The sequence below is a fragment of the Pteropus medius genome, unplaced genomic scaffold, assembly GCF_902729225.1.
Source record: "Pteropus medius unplaced genomic scaffold, Ma_sr-lr_union100, whole genome shotgun sequence".
Lineage (NCBI taxonomy): Eukaryota > Metazoa > Chordata > Mammalia > Chiroptera > Pteropodidae > Pteropus > Pteropus medius.
In genome coordinates this window covers 27256271-27273072 of record NW_024349801.1, presented here as the reverse complement: position 1 = coordinate 27273072, position 16802 = coordinate 27256271, and the positions used below count along the sequence as shown (strand labels likewise).

At 49.5% G+C, this 16802-nt stretch overlaps 1 protein-coding gene and 1 pseudogene across 1 annotated transcript in view; one reads left to right on the top strand and one right to left on the bottom strand.

The window, feature by feature from the left end:
* PLA2G4E (phospholipase A2 group IVE) overlaps positions 1–16802 on the bottom strand; it is a 35117-nt gene continuing 18315 nt past the window's right edge. Inside the window, exons 9-21 of the mRNA XM_039888422.1 lie at positions 16023–16183; positions 15836–15943; positions 15377–15414; positions 13409–13544; positions 12015–12151; positions 10824–11046; positions 8151–8265; positions 7418–7555; positions 6120–6227; positions 5339–5542; positions 4315–4481; positions 2622–2808; positions 1–2154 (exon numbers count right to left, since the gene is read on the bottom strand). Of these exons, the coding sequence (XP_039744356.1) occupies positions 1934–2154; positions 2622–2808; positions 4315–4481; positions 5339–5542; positions 6120–6227; positions 7418–7555; positions 8151–8265; positions 10824–11046; positions 12015–12151; positions 13409–13544; positions 15377–15414; positions 15836–15943; positions 16023–16183 (1943 nt within the window). The 3' untranslated portion in view covers positions 1–1933. The remainder of the gene's footprint in view (positions 2155–2621; positions 2809–4314; positions 4482–5338; positions 5543–6119; positions 6228–7417; positions 7556–8150; positions 8266–10823; positions 11047–12014; positions 12152–13408; positions 13545–15376; positions 15415–15835; positions 15944–16022; positions 16184–16802) is intronic.
* On the top strand, positions 3776–3893 carry LOC120580962 (uncharacterized; annotated as a pseudogene).

Genomic DNA, 16802 nt, shown 5'->3' with positions numbered 1-16802 from the left:
TTTACCTACATGGCCATTTTATTCCTTGCTCAAATAATACAATGGTTTCAGAAACCTCACTCTACATATTTGGATGAATCCAGGGCAGGACTGCCTTCACCTTACAATAAACAGGTCTTGCCGCATGGCTCACTCTGATAAGGAGAACTTGTTTGTTGCAAACAGAAGGAAAAGATGTCAAAGTGGAGGTAGTTGGCTGCCCTGGTAGAAGGGAGGGGTAGTGTGCCAGGTTAGCATTATCTGGGTGAGGACTAGTTTTGCAGGTCCAGGAGCTGAGTTTATCATTGGCTCAGGGAAAGTATTCTTTCCAGGCATGTGGGAAAGTGTGGCATAAATCTACACCTCTCTAACTTTAATATGCATAGGCATCACCTGGGGGGTGAGCATCTGGGCGTTGGAGAGGTGGGAATCTCTCTAAAATGCAAATTATTATTAAGTGTGGCTGGGGTAGGGCCTGAGATTCTGCATTTTTAACTAGTTCTCCAGCACACTTTGAGTAGCAAGAATGTAAAGTGGAGGTGGATTCTTCTAAACTTTTGGTACCTGTCACCACTTGTCTCCTAACAACCAAAGGACCACTTAAGGAACATGGTAACACAGAAAGAAGGGCACGTCTTCCAGGTCTGCTGCGCTTCACGCAGACCACGTGCCTTTCTGGTCCTACCTTCCACTGGCCTGGGAATCTCAGTGGCTCAGGTTACACATTTTTCAGTTAAGTTCCCAGCCTGATGGGAGACCTGGATACTTTGATTGGGCTTCTCTGTGTTCCAGGGCTTTCCCAGTGAAAACCATCTTGAAACCATCTCCAAGTTTGGGTTTCATTCTCAGGGCTAACCAGGTCCTTTCCGGGTAGATCCTTCCTAGTTTTGTGCCCTCAGGGGAACTCTCCAAGAGCTGGGAAGTGCTGGCCATGGCGTTTACATGATAAATAAGAGGAATCCCATTTAGAAATAAATAATCCCATCTGGACAACAGAGGGGAGGATGATAGAAAACTGAGAAGAGCTCCTGGAGCAGGCGTGTCAGCAAATGTTGGTCTCTTAGAGTGGGTGGCACTGGGCAGCATCACTCACCTAATGCCTGACCATTTACCTGACCAGACACTCCTGAGCTGCATTCCAGATCCTTGTACAATGAACCTGAGCTGCAGACTTGGGCTTTGCCTGGCATTTCATTGGAGCTGGATGCTAAGACGGGGCTGCCTGGTAGGGATCATGGGGATCACCAGTCCTAGGGCTCTGAGTGGCTGGAGAGGGGTTGCTGAAATCCTGTCACCTATTTGGCTTTGTTGTTGAAGAGATCAGGATGTCTCTAGTGCTCCATCTAGATATTCTAGCATCATGATCTCTATTCATTTCCTGATTCGTGAAAGTAAAAACCACAAAAAAGAATTGCCTACAAAAATTATGAGAATATAATTGTCTTAAATTTTGAAAAGTGAACCCAGAGTGCTTCTCAGGTCATCTCGTGTCTTCCCCTAGGCCCTCCACAACAGGAGGCAGAGAGGAGTAGATAAGAGAGGGCTCTGAGCTCCAGCTCTAAGTCTGAGGATTGTGGGGAACCAGCCTCTCTTCCTCAGGCCATTTTATTCTCCACACTTTAGGCATGTGTGGGAGCCCGTGGCCATTGGGCCCTTTTCCCTACAGAGAAAAGTTTAAAACAATATCAGCGGCTTTAAAATCCCAATACATGCCTTATTATTTTCACGTCTCTCTCTCTCTCTCTCTCTCTCTCTCTCTCTCTCTCTCTCTCTCTCTCTCTCTCTCTCTGTCTCCCTCAACTATTTGAAATTTTTATTTTTTATAGAAAGTCCAGGCCAGCCCGCCTGCACCCCTTGCCAGAGAGCAGAGCTGGCTGTGCAGGCGGGTCAGCCCTGATGGGTTCCCCGCTCAGACCGTAGAAACAGACACAGGAGTGTTGCGGCTTCTCGGGACTTAGGAGGAACACTGGCTCTTCAGGAGTTTCTTCTTCTCCACTGCCATTCGCAAGGCCTGAAGGAGCTGGTCCTTGTTATTCAGGATGTTGTACTCACAGAGGTTCACCATTTTGTCAAAGGCAGCTTCCGTGTACGTCAGCTCCTTGGTGGCATAGGGAGTTTTGGGGCCATAAATGTTAACTTGGCCCTTCTCCATCTCCTCGGGGCTTCGTTCCACACCTGGAGGCGGCAGAAGGACTCACTATAGACTCTTATTATATTAGGTTATAATGACTTCCATCTTATCTCTCCCTGCAGCACAGCCTTGCATGCATGAGGACACACACCTGCATGAAGATTGTACACTCATACACACTCACACATGCGCACATATATGCACACCTCAAAGCTCCTAGGGCAGGGCACAACATGCCATCTTAGGACTGCCCTAGCACCAACACAGTGCCAGGCACATAGATGGACGTCAATAAATGTTGAATGACTGACAAAGTAGAATTTAACACTACTAGTTCATGAGGGCGCGTGGGAGTGGGAATCTTTTCTTTCTTGCCAAAGCCAAGGTTGGCTCAGACTGGAGCTGAGCCAGACTTCCCATTAGTGCTATTGGAAGACGGCATAAATTTAAAGACAGGAGCTCTCTGTCCAAGGCCAGAGGGTGGTGGGAACTGAGCTTGGAGGCGGCTTACCTGGAGCCTTGTACTTTTGGAAGGTGTCGTTGATGAGTGGGAAGAAAAGCACGATGGGGGCATCAGGTTCCTGGGAGTTTTTCAACAGGTAGCATTCCTTGAGATTATGATTCCCCTCCTCTTGCAGGTCATATTTGGGGAAGGGGATGTTCTGCTCGGTGCAGTACTCACAGGTTTGTTTTATAGGCTAGAATATCACAGGAGGACATGTTTGAGAAGAGGGGTGGGGGAGAATAAGAAACACAGAGTTTTTAGATCCAGCTTCCTGATTTCCCCAGGTAACTACTCAGATCTCCAACTACTTGGCCTCTTTGTGCTATTTTTAGAACAAAGCCAGGTCAGGATAAAGGGCCTGAGACAGCAGGTTGGTGTGTGTCCAAGTAGAAGCTCCTTCCCCAAGTAAAATGGACAAAAACCCTTTCATTGGTGCTTCACCTAAATACAAACCTGGGTAGATGTGGATGGCAGCCTGAGGGTGACTGGAGCTGAGCCACGTACAGCCATGGCTGGCAGTCTCCTGTGGGACTTATGTGGGCTTTGGAACTGACGAAGTGTCACAGGGCTGGAAAGGACTATGAAAGGGCATCTTTATATATGTGATATAACAGAAAGAGCGGTGGACTTAGAGGGTCAGAATGCCCTTAGTTCTGCCCTCTGTTCCATGCTCACTGGCTGCGTGATCTGAAGGAAGCCTCTTACACTCTCCATGCCTCAGCTGCCTCAGCTACAACATGGGAATAATAGCGAGTGTGCCATCTACCTCAAAGAGCTGGTATAAGGATCAAGTGAGATCACGCATAGGAGAGGACGTTGTCACTCGTTTACAAACTTAGGTCATTATCATTGTTGTTTGTCATCCTTATCATCTGTCTACACTGCCCTTTTCAGGCTTCAGGATGGGACTTAGATCAAAGACTAAAAATCAGATTCTGTCTCTTAAAAAGCCAGAACATTTCAAAAGTAAATAAATAAAAATAAATAAAAAAACCTCTGGTCTTGGTTCTTTAGTATAATTATATGAAGGGTCATATTCCCTGGGAGTGGGAGACAGTGTGATTATTTTTAAACTAGAACATTATAAGCTCTTGAAGTGGTATAAAACCTTGGAATTGATTGGGATCCATTAAGATTATTTTTTAAAACTTCTTTTTTTGGTCTACAGCCAAGCCACCCTGAACAAGCCCGATCCTGTCTGATCTCAGAAGTTAAGCAGAGTTGGGCCTGGTTAGTACTTGGATGGGAGACCACCTAGGAAGACCAGGTGTGTAGGCATAACAAATAAAAAATAAGGGAATGTAAGATGACAAGGTCCTTGCAATCTGCGAGGTCAACCAAGGGTTGCCTCGCTCCAAAAATGTTTTATTTTTTTTGTAGCTGAAGAATTGCCAAATATGACAAATGCTCAGATGCAAGAATTGGAATTAACTTAGTGAGTCTACACAAACCCCGGCCCCACTGCATGAGAGTCAGCTGGCTGCCTCCTGAGATTTGGATGGCTCCCCTCACGTCATGCATAGCGGCTTGGGTTTCTATCCGGCTATGTCTTGGAGCCTGCAGAAAGCACACGTTCTCGCATTTCCCAGTTCTAGGAGCTCATTCAGTGGCCTGTCTCAGAAGAGACACTGCTTCTGCTCAGTGTGTGTGTGTGTGTGTGTGTGTGGAGTGGGAGGGGTGCTTTCTTTGCCACACTTGCCTTTGTCTGGGACCCCGCACAATAATTGAGATGAATGATGAGGTCGGCTTTTCTCTCGGGCCTGAGGAGGGGTGGGTAGCTGGAGTTGACGAAGAATGCTGTGTCCAGTAGACACAAGTGGTTCACGGACTCTGTCAGCTGGTTCGGGAAGCCGTCAAGCACAGTGTCTGAAATCCAAGGCTTCCAGTTACCATCACATTTCTGTACCCTAATCTCAACAGATAGTTAGAGGCACCTGGTAGGGATGAAGTGCCTTTCCCTGAGCAGCTTCACCTCAGCCTAGGCCTTCGGCCCTGAACTTCTGGCCAGGACACCCAGGTGAGTGGGTGCCCCTCTGGATGGACTGAGGTTTTAGCAAATCTTTTATGAAATATGCACAGAAAACCCACTGTGACTCAACCACAGAGCTTGTGGGGTAGCAGGGGTGTACAGCTACTGTCCTATAAATTGGTGCAAACTTGGTGCCCAGGGCCAGTTGCCCTTTCTGACCCAGACAGTGAGGATGAGGATCATTAGGCCAAGCCCAAGAAGCCATTTGTAGGCTGTGGCCAAGTAAAACACCAAAGAAGGTTGACAGTCAACCTTAGAGCCTTAACAAGGTGGAGAGGAGGCTGCATAGACTACAGTCTAAGGCCTGGCTCTGCTACTTCCCACTTGGGGGTTCTTGAGCTGGGCCATCCCTGCCCAACTCTAGAGGGCACCATTCACATGAAAAGGTGCCTCAGGAGCACAACTGCAGAAAGTCAGGGCCCACAGTTCCCTATTTATGAAATGGGCCGACTTCTACCTGCAGAGATTCCGTTTAGAGTTGTACAGGTTCAATTAATTAAATATGCACACCACTCCACCCACTGTTCAGCACTTCATGCAGGAATACTCTGTGGGGGTTGGGGGGAACTCTGCCCTCTGACCCCATGGATGTGGTCAGAGGAGTTTTCTCATCTTGTCGCTATGGCAGCCTTAAGATCTACTTCTCCTGCCTCCAAACAGAGGCGGGCCTTAGGCAGCAGCCAGGTAGGGGTACCTTTCCACATGGAGAACTGGCCGTTCTGGAGGTAGTCAGTGTGCAGCTGCAACCCCAGGAGGAAGTTGTGGAACTCAGACACAAAGGACCGATGGGTGAGGATTTGGCGGAAGGTATTGGACAGCCATGACCCTGGGACCACCACCGAAGTGTCCAGGACGTTGGCATCACATTTGGGAATTTCAGGAAGGAGAGGCTCATCTTCTGTAGGGGAGATGGGGATAGAGAGCAGGTCACAAGAGTTGGGTGGATTGCCCAGGTGGAGCCCTGCATGGTGGCCTGGCACCTTGGGGTGAGCCACTGTAAGTGCCGTTTGCACCTTCCTTGCCTGATTCTCAAGACCCTGGAGCTGGAGTACCCAAGTGAGAGACATAGAACAGGGGCGGTGGGTTGTGGGAAGGTGATAGGTAAGGAGGGGTCCCAGAGAAGGGTCCCAGACGAGCGACCTTTAACTATGCTCGTAAATCTCTACCCTCTTCACATCTCCTAGGCTCCTCACAGCTGTGCCAAGCTTGCTACACAGTGGACCCACTCCCCCAGTCACCCTTGAGCTGACCCCAGGGGTTTTTGGCTAGACCTTGGAGTGGGTGTCTTCACCAACAATTACTCTCCCCTCCAAGGCAGGGAAGACTCTCCAGCCCTAGCTGCCTTCCCATGTTTGTAGCCCCAGAGATGATGTTGAAACACATGGAAGGTGGACTAGTCCTCAGTTTGTGATCCACGTCTCTCCACTTTCCCCTTCTTTCACTCAACCAAGAGGAGAAGCTAGTGGGTCACTCACCGATGTCTTGCACCCTCTCCCTCGTCCACCTGTGGAAAAACTCCTCTGAGGTGTTGCAAAAATTCCAAACATCGAGCAGGTTCACGGAAAAGATGCTGCTCCACAATCCTACGGAGCAGGGCCAGCCATGAGCAGTTCTGTCTAAGAGGCCCCAGACCCACCCACACACTGACTGGTTCTGCCTTGGCCTTGATTCTCTCTCCGGGTCAGGCTTCTGGGGAGTGGGACAGGCTTTGATTTCCCTCTGCTCATGGTGCAGCTCTACCCCGATGACTGATGATCCCCAGCCCTCACTCTTCTCCATCTTCCTCTTAAGGCTGTGAGAGGGTGTGAAGGCATATGAGGCACAGCCCCAGCAGTGACTTAATGCTGACAGGTGAAGGCTTCAAGTTCAGCTCCAAATGCCGACTTTTCTAAACTAATACACTAGTTTAGAACAGTGCCCAGCACATGGCAAGCACTTGATAAACATAATGCTATCTCTTATTATCATGATTTTAAAATGCAATGCATTAATAATATTCATATGAAATCTTTCACATACTTTGACCCATTTGGATCCTCTATAAGGTAGGTTTTGCTCTTAAGCCTAATTTACAGATAGGAAAACTGTGGCTCAGAGATTTGGTAATTTGTCTAACTCCACACAGCTAATAAATAAGTCAGAGTTCAGGCCCAAGTGTCTTGACTGTGGAGCTCTGAACCACATGCCTAATAGCACAGGTATTTAGAGGAAGGCTTGGCCACCATGGGCTGGGGGCTTCTCACTGGTTTCATGGAAGATATAGGTTTTGGGTTGGACCTTCTGGAATGGGTTGGATTGGGATAAATGAAAGAGAGGGGGGTGCAGGCAACTAGTTTAAATAAAGCATAACTGGTTCGGTCTGGTTTTTGAGGTTGCCCTTTGGCAGATGCATTTTGGACTTTGAAGGGGAGAACTGAACCAGTGGATACCACAGAGAGACCCCTGCACTCAGGGCTCCCTGCTCTGGAGGGGCATAGGGTAGGAAGCTGGGCCAGGCTTTCCCAGCGACTCTGCCTTCGCTCTGTGGTCCCCTTCTGGCCCCTTGTATTCCAGGGACTAGGTTGGCCCCTGGAAGTAGGCATGGTGGTGCCTGGAGCCAGAGGGGGTGGGAGTTCCAGAAGCTTCCATCTCAGCCTGCCATTCCCAGTCTCACCTGAGACAATTCCTGGGAGGAATAGAGCATGCTTCCCTGTCCTTCTCTAATATAAAGGCAAGGCCTTGCCCAGCATGGGGCAGAGTGCCCAGGGGCCTTCCCCAGCCAGAAGTTGCCTACCAAGCATGTAGCACATCCGAGACTCTGGGATCCTCCTCATCAGCCGCCCCATGAAGAACTCGGAGCCGAAGAGCTCGGTGGGGACGAAGGCCCCATACTTCTGCATGCCTACCTCGTAGGGGGAAAACTCACACCACTCTGCACAGAAAGTAGCAGGACAGGGTGTCAGTCTCAGGCTGGGACAGCCCTGCCCTCCCTCCTCACCTCCTGAATTGGCTCGAGGGTTTTGGGGAGACGAGGACAGGGAGATCATCACAGTTACCCCACAGGACACATGGGGGTGCCAGGCGGCCAGCATTTGCTGGTTCGGCAAAATGCAGGTTTGTAACCTGCTGGGCTCATTTGGTCCTCATAACCCGATAAATGGGACCAATGCTGACCCCGAAGCAGGGCTGGTCTCTAGAATCTCTCTGTCTGGGCAGCTTAAGAAATATCTAGGACCCTTTCTCTCCGTGACTTTTATTTCCCTGTCTCACCAAACCACCACCCAGAGAAGCTAGGGGACCCTGTCCCCTTCCCTCATCTCCCCTCTTCTTCCCCTCCTCCCTTCTACACCAACCAGGCAGCAGGGAAGAAGTGGGTAGCAAAGTAGGTTTCTTCAGCTGTCAGGACTGCCTTTTGATGCAGAGATTAGCAAAGGTGTGGTGGGGGTGTGTGTGTGTATGCTGGGGTGCTGGGTGTTTTTGCCTGTTGGAAAGTGACCTTCTGATAAATTCCCAGCCCCCAGTGTTACCTCTGAAATCCTGGTTGCTTACATCATCCTTGACATTGATGGTGAGGTAGATGGGAAGGGGGTTCTGGCCTTGGCTCAAAGCAGCACGCTGCTCTGACAGTTTGCATTCATTTCTCTGTGGGGAAACAAAATGGTTGAGAAAAAGCAGATAAGTAGCCCCCTGGGCAGCGCAGAATAAGGTCACAGTCTGGACCTCTAGCAGCCCATTTCATAGCTCCTGAGCCCACCAGGCTACTGTGTAGGCTTGGGCTGATACCAGTCAAACCTGCTCTTAAAATGTAGAAGGTACACTTGTCATTGGACCATGCACCACCCCAGATACATAGATGGGAAAGGACTGAATCTGCAGTTAAGGGCTGTCCCTCAGAGTCCCAGGATTCTTCTCATTGTGTCTCATGGACCACAGAATGGCAAGGTAGAAGTGGGAGAGGCCATCAAACCAGAGCAGCTCCATTTCTCATATCTGCTTTGCATGTTGCATAAAATATGTTTGGGATGTGAAAAAAAAAGCTTCTCTCTCTCTCTCTCTCTGTATGAAAGAGTTAGAAACCTGGGTACCACATGACAGCCAGGGTCTCTCTAAGTTCCCAGAGCACTGTGCTGTGTAATCAGAGAATCTTACAGATCAACTAGAGTTACACGCCACCCTCCCACCCCCAAAGTGAATCAGCTACTGTAGATAAGGCCAGTTGAGGTCTCAGAGGCCCAGGCTCTGATCCCAGGCCAAACAGCTGCCTGCTGGGTGACCACGCATGGTTACTCGAGCTTGTGAGGGCCACAAAACTTGTGTGGGCAGAAAGACTCTTGGGCCTCCCTTGAAAGGCAAACAGGGTGCCTGTCATAACTAGGCTCAGAGATCTGGGCACCGTGGAGCTGATGGTCTTGGAAGCAGAAGAAGCTGCAGACTCATGGTAGAGCCAGTCCCAGTTCACACTCATTGTCAAAGGGGCCAGAAGGAAAGGAGCTCCTACATTTGGCTCCTACAGAGTAGGAGAGCAGAGGCCTCTTAATATCAGTCCTAGACTTCTTGGAGACCCTGGTTCCTCCCCACATCAAACCCTAGGGGCAACAACTCAGACTTCTGATGTTGAAAGCCTTGGTGCTTTCTTCCTCATCACATGGGGCACTAACTCTTGTTAGAAATATTAACTACCACTTATTGATATAATTCTCATTTAAGGAATAGCACAGAACAGAACCAGAATTTAAACCCCATCCTGCCTGACTGCCTGACTCCAAAAGCCAACATCCTCAGTCTCCACCTGCCCTGCTTCACCATGAGGACTGTTTGGATGGTGGGTTATCAACGGGGGAAAGGGTAGAGTGGGATCTATCAATAGCTGTGAGCACCTCATGTCTGAATCCCCTTGACATGCAGGAGGTACTTAATTTATTGAAAGATTGAATGAGGAAATGAAAGAATGTCGAAGATGTGGTTTGCGCCATCCTTGGTTGTTCAAATTGTTTGGGTTTTCCGGAAGAGGGGACCGATTAGAAACTAATTGCTATCCCTTTTCCTTCTGGAAAATTCTGATTTGAAATCAGAAATCCTCAGACACCTTTGGGAGTGTGGCAGACAGCCATGGGCCTGGATAGAAGTTAGGTAGGAAGCATTGCTTTAGGATGAGGCAACAGCCGAAGTTGGTCCTCCCTGGGGACTGCACGGCCCCACGGGTTCGGGTGTTAGCTGAGCTCACCCTAATGCCCAGGATCACAGCCTCCCATGGGAATCCCACTCCTCCACCACGTCCCATACAGCTCTCAACAAAGGCCGGTTTTCTTCTTGGGCACATATTGCTCAGATCACTAGGTCTCAGAGCAGGGAGGAACCTTACTGGGCCCATCCTCTGTGTGGTGACCATGAGAATGAGCCCTGCAGACCACAGGGTGTCATTGACTAAGGGCCCCAGCTGCTGTGCTCTGAAATCCATGCTGAGTTTGTGTTGGGGCCACGCTTCCCATGGGTGGTCCCAGCCCATGACTAAGTAGGACAGTAGGCAGGACAATTCTTGGTGGCGTCAGACTCCTCTGATGGCCACTTTGGCTGGAGGACTCTCAAAGGCCTTGCTGAACCTTCTAGATCAGAGGTCCCCAACACCTGGGCCATGGACTGGTACCAGGTTCATGGCCTGTTAGGAATCAGGCCGCACAGCAGGATGTGAGCAGCGGCTGAGCCAGCAAGGCTTCTTCTGTATTTGCAGCCACTCTCCAGCACTAGCATCACCGCCTCAGCTCCACCTCAGATCATCAGGCATTAGATTGTCATAGGAGCACCGGTCCCTGGTGCCAAAAAGGTTGGGGACCTCGGATTTAGACCACATAAGCCGTCTAGGATGCTTCCACCCAGCCTTTCTTTCCTTTTTCCTCCACAAGGGGTCAGACTTGCATCACAGTCTGGTGACTCTTCACCTTTTTCTTGCTCCTTCCCCATTTTCTCTCAAAGGTGTCTTGGTATGGCTCTCAGAGGACATGTTGCCTCTCTGAGGGACTGCACCTAAGCCACCTCCAACATCCTTCTCATTTGGGCATCTCACTTCTTTTACAACTTAAAGATGCATCTGCAGTTCTCACCTAACTCTTTCCTGCTGGGATCTAAGCCCAGATACCCTGATGAAGAAAAGAACTGAACATCAGCCAGGGCAGGGCACAGACCAGGAGAAGCTGGGCACCTACCTCATCTCCCAGACAGGCCTCAACCAGCAGGCCCCAGAAGTCTGTAAAGTTGACCTTGTAGCCTTCCTTGCTGCGCTGCCGGAGCTCCTCCTGGTATCTGGAGAGCTGGTCTGGGGATAGGGCGGGCATCTTGTCCTTTACCACGTGCCTCCGGGCCTCGAAGATGGCAGACTCCAGGTTTTTGGAGGACCAGTCAGGGTCACGGTACAAAGTAGCCATGGTCCTGGAGAGAGAGAGACAGGTGTGGCTGATAGAGCTGAGCCAGCCCAGGTTCCATCAACCCTGGACCGTGGCAAGAAGGAAGGTGGGCAGCTACTAGGAAACCCCAACCTGCCAGAGGAGAAGCCTGGAGGAAAGGGGGGGACATTATTACTCATAGTCTCAATTGCTATCATTTCTTGATTGCCTGCTGTGTACCAGGTATAGCATGCTGCTCAAGATTGAGGATTCTGGACTCAGATCTTCCTGGGTTCAAAACCAGACTCGGCCACTCACTAGCTATGTGATTTGGGGCAAGTTACTTAACCATTCTTTGCCTCAGTTTCCCTATTTGTAAAAACGGGAGAGTTATAATAGTTGTACCTTCCTCACAGGGTTATTGTGAGGATTACATGACTTAATGTAATATAAAGTGGTTAGATTAGTACTTGGCTCAAAGTAAGTGCTAGGCCACGGAGTGATGGAGCCAACATTTGAACTCAGGGTTGGCAGATTCTGGGAGAGGGCAGCTATGTCTCCCCAGTGGGATGGGGTCAGTGGCACCAGGAGTTTGTTCATACCTAGCCATCCTGCTCCTGGGTCCCTGCACAGCCCCAGGGAAATAGTAACTTCAGTAATGACCAACGTGTATAACGTATATAGTGTCCCTTGTGTACCCAGTACAGGGAGAGCCTCTCCAATAACCACACGAGGTCAGTGCTATTATTATCCTCACTTTACAGATACAGAACCTGAGACTCTAGGTTCTGTATCTGTAAAGTGAGGATAATAATAGCACTGACCTCGTGTGGTTATTGGAACTCAGAGAAGCTGAGTTGTATGCCCAAGGTCACAGAGCTGTAATTGGTAGAGCTACCCAGGCTTCATAAGCTAATCTAATTTGCGATGGGGGAGAGCTTCACTAGAGATCTGAGGCCAGACCATTTGCTGCTTGCTCTGGGCTCCAGCAGACAATGTCCCCCAGCTTCTTACCAGGTGGCCCCTGACAGGCCAGTGATGTAGCTGGCACAATTCAGGAGGTTAAGCTTCTGCAGCCCCAGCAGGTGCCCATACATGGCAGTCATGGATCTTGTTCCACCCCCAGTAGACATGATGGCTATGAGTGGTACCTGGGGGCACAGAGAGACAGACTGTTGGGGCAGTGCTGAGTAGGAGAAGACTTGGAGTGCCAGACAGGAGCTATGAGGGAACAGTGGAGAAGGGATAGCTGGCCACGCAGCAGAGAGTGAGGCACTGAGTGTCCTAAAAATCACCTTTCAGAGAATAGAGGTCCACCTGGTAGGTCTAGAATTAGACCTTAGCTCCAGCCTCAATAGTTGGCATCAATAAAGGGCTCTGAAGCCTTACAGAGACTTTGTAAATTAGAAAGTCATGGCTGAAAGAGTTAGCACTGCGAATCTAGCCCTCAGTTAAGACATGATGAGACAGGGGTCTAGGGAGCTGGTTGGCTTGCTCAAAAACCTAGCGAGTGTGTGATTCTTTAATGGCTGCAAATTGATATCTTCTGTAGAGGGATTTGATGTGAAGGCACCAGGCCTGGTGCTTCGTATGTGCCCAATATGTACCATATATATGTGTAAGAGCAGGAAGAAGTGAATTTTGATGCAGAAAGGAGCAGGGTTGTCACCTCTGGGTTGACATAGGTTTAAGATGCCCTTGGTGTGTTTCACTAAAGATGAGAGGAGAGGGCTCTTCATCAAGACTCACTGTTTTCATCTGAGTGGGGACTGTAAGATCCTTCTGTAGGCCAAAGCCCAGTACAGCCCTCCATGAGGTCTTTGTCCACACCTATAGTTGGCCTCAGAAGGTGGTACTGGGAGGGCTGACCTGCTGCCTAGGGGAGTGTGGGCCTCAGTCCATACCAGGGAGGTGACAGAGGGCTCCAACAAAGGGACCACTATCTACTCTGTGGGAAGAAGTTGACCTTGCAAGTGGAAGCTGCTTCTTTCCAGCCTCTACCTGCTATTCTTTCTGGGGGAATATGTGTATGTGTGCATACTTGAGGGAAGGGAGAATTGAAGAATGAGGGTCCTAAGGCCTTTTGGGTGGACGTGTGGGGTGTGGGAGGTGGTGGAACCTCACATATTTCCTGGGTGGGTAGAGGAGGCCGTTCCATCACCTCAGGATCTGTTAGTGCTTCTTCCATTCTCTCTCTACTCTGCTCTCTCTGCTCCTGTGAACACATAACTGAATCACATCCAACACAGCCCTTACCTGGAACCTTAGTACTAAGAGCAACCACGAAAGGCAGCACTGAGGCTGCCCTGGGCAGGGAAGGGCTGGGGGGCAGCTGGCAGGATGCAGTGTCAGAAAGACAAGCTTCGTTTAGAGCAGGCACTGAGCCCAGGTTACTGCTGCTTACCCACCTCATCCATCTGCAGGTCCTCCTCCAGCTGCAACACTTGCTTCAGTGCTTCAGCCACCACCACCTTTCGCTTCTGCAGAAACTCCAGTTCCTCCGGGCACAGGCTGTAGCCCAGTCGCACATCCAGTGTCTTGGGGCTGTGGGCACAGAGAACCTTGGCTGAGCGGGCCTATAGATTTCACCTCCATGGATAAGATGTGGCTGTAGGGTCTCTACTTTCTCATCTGTAAAACGGGGCTTATTGTGCTTAACTCTCAGCACTGCCTCAAGAACTTAATGAGATAGAAGTAAGGCCCCAAGGCCTTAGCTGGTACATTGTAAGCCGATATTCAACAAAATTAGGGATTCACTGAGCCCTCTGTCTCCTCAGCAAGATCCAGAAAATCCAGAAAGGCTTCCTCCAGGCATCTTCTATAGACTGAGGCTAGACCTGGGCCTTGAGATTCTCAAGGGGCCTTGAGATTCTTTTGGCCAATTTCTCTGGACAAAACTCTACAGTAAGGGCTCTTTATCTCTGGAAAAACACAACCCCATTCTTGTGGAGCTCACATTCTTCCTTAGGCTCTTCCTGCTCTCGAAAGAATAATCATTCCATGCGTTTGTACAGTTGACAAAAGCCCTTCATATCCCTGATCTCATCATGTCACCCCTCAGGTCTGCAAGGCAGGTAGGGCAGGAGCTGCTGCAGTGTAACCTTCTTTAATCGCATCCACACCTTGAACAAGTCCAGGCTGCTGGCCTGGCATCCAAGATCCTATATGATCTGTCCAACCTCACCTCCTGGTACTTCCTAAAAGGGCCCATCGGTTCTCAAAGCTCAGGAGCACTTCATCTGCACAGGTCCTCGCCTTCACTAGAAGCTTCCTCCCTCTGCCCACCCACATCCCTTGCATCCTCCAATGCCCAGCTCCTCAGTGACTCTAGGCAAATGGACCTTGACAATATCTGACCTGAGTCTTAGTGAATCACTAACAGGGTCACATCTCCTTGATTGCAGGGCCTAGGAACAATTCCATAACATTTCCTCCATGTCTAGCACAGGCTTGTAGACACAGTGGTGAGAGAATAACTCCTTGACCTCAACAAGGAACGGATAATAGAACAACAATAATAACAATAGTTGATAACTGCTGAGCATTCCACTTGCCAAAGAGATCAGTGAGTTCTTCACATGTGTTATCTATCTCACTGGATCCTCAAAGCAACGAATGATGGTCAATATTTGTGGTCTTGCTCCAGTTTACAGGTGAGAAAAGCCTGAGACTTAGAGAGGAGGTTAAATAACTTGTCCAAGGGTAGAGAGCAAATCAAATTATATATGGGAATTATGGTCACTTGATTTTTGACAAGGGCACCAAGACACTTCAATGAAGAAAGAATAATCTTTTCAACAAATAATGCTGGGACAACTGGATATCCATTTGCAAAAGAATGAAGTTGGACCCCTATTTTATACTGAATATAAAAATTAACTCAAAATCAATCATAGACCTAAATGTGAGAGCTAAATCCATAAAACTTTTAGAAGAAAACATGGGAATAAATGTTCATGACTTTGGATTAGGCAATGGTTTCTTAAATATGACACCAAAAGCATAAGTGACATGAGAAAAAAATAAATTAGAATTCACTGAAACTTAAGATGTCTGTGCCTCAAAGGGCACCATCAAGACTGTGACAACCCCTAGAATGAAAGAAATATTTGCCAATCATATATTTGACAAGGGTGTTTTATTCAGAATATACAAAAAACTCTCACAACTTAAAATAGAAACAACCCACTTTAAAAATGGGCAAAGGATTTAAATAGACATTTCTCCAAAGAAGATATACAAATGGCCAATAGGCCCATGAAAAGATGCTCAACATCATTAACCATTAGGGAAATGCAAATCAAAACCACTCTGAGATACTACTTCAGACTACATAGGATGAATAAATCAGAGGGACAGACAGAAAGGGTACTTACCAGGGTGTAGACTTCATGTGTAATTCACAGTTCTCTCCCTGGGATGCAAAAGATGAAAAGCTTGTTAGAGATGACAATTCAGAGCCAAGTGATCCCAACCAAAGAAGTACGGACTCACCACACTGTCTACCTCCTGACTTGACCCAGCATACATGTGTGTCTACACACACATATGCTCTCACATACACAGGCATGCATACACACATGCTCACACACAAGTGCTCCAACACCACTCCCTCTTCTGGACTCGACCCTCCCCAACATCCTTACCTTGGCCTCCACACCCTCTGGCTCCACACTGCAGCTCAGCATCCCCTACCCACAAGACTCCTCTATCCTGCCTGAGAGACCCCAGGAGTCACATTCCCCCAAAGGCCCCCCCAGGCTCTCCCCATCTCCCTGCCACAGGAGCTCCAGGCTAAGCTGCTTGGGGGCCCTGTCCCAGACCTAGGCCCTCACCGCAGGCAGGGTCACCATCTGGCTGTCCGAGAGGCAATGGAGGGGCTGGCAGACAGGGCTGATCTTCTTGTGCACACCACAGCAGCAAAGCTGGAAGGATAAGTGGTTCTGTGAGTGGGGGTGAGGGGCTCCTCTGGCAGCCCACCTGCCTCAGTTCCCTACATCACCCCCTGATGCCTCCTTGTACCCCACAGCTCCATTGGCTCCTGGGCAGGTCCACATGCATCTGAGACTGGAAGTACTTGGGGTAGTGAAAGCAGGCAGGTTTTGGGCAGCCGGGCTCCAGGTGTTGCGAGATGCGTTGCGTGTGCTCGAAGGACTCTGTCACTGTCACCAGGAAGTCCCTCTCTGGAAGAGGAGACAAGAAGGCTGAGACTGCCAGAAAGACTCTCACTCTCCCCAGCCCATCCTGGCCCAGCAAAAAGCGTAGCTGGTGGTGCCCAAGACAGGGGTTTAGAATCACCTGGGGCACTGTCCCAGATCTCATTTTGTAGGGAAGGGCTGGCTAAGGAATCTGCATTTTAACAAGGCTTGTGTGTGATACTGACAAATGAGGTCCCCAGAAAGGCCCCTGAGATGTCGAGTCCTCTGGACTAGTCCTCCTAGGTTCTGCTTCTCCGGGAAGTACTCCAAAGTCATCTCCTACTGCACTGAAAGCAGCCCTCACCATACTGCCAGTTTGGGGGTAGTGGCCTCTTCCTTCTTCCTTCCCTCATGTCTGTGGGGTCGTGCTGCTCCCCTCCCCTGGGACAGGGCTGGAAGTCCTTAGTGGGTGGGGTGGGGTGGAGCGATGAGCAGGAGAGTCTCACGTTTGTAGATCTCTTAGGACTCTATGAATTATAATCTGGCTAGAGGAAGGGGTGTAGCTAGAGGGGACCTGGAGACTGTCAGTGCCTGTCTACCCCAGTACTGACCACTGCACCAGATCTAGGGAACCCCTGGTGTGGCAGGGGTGCTGCATGGACCA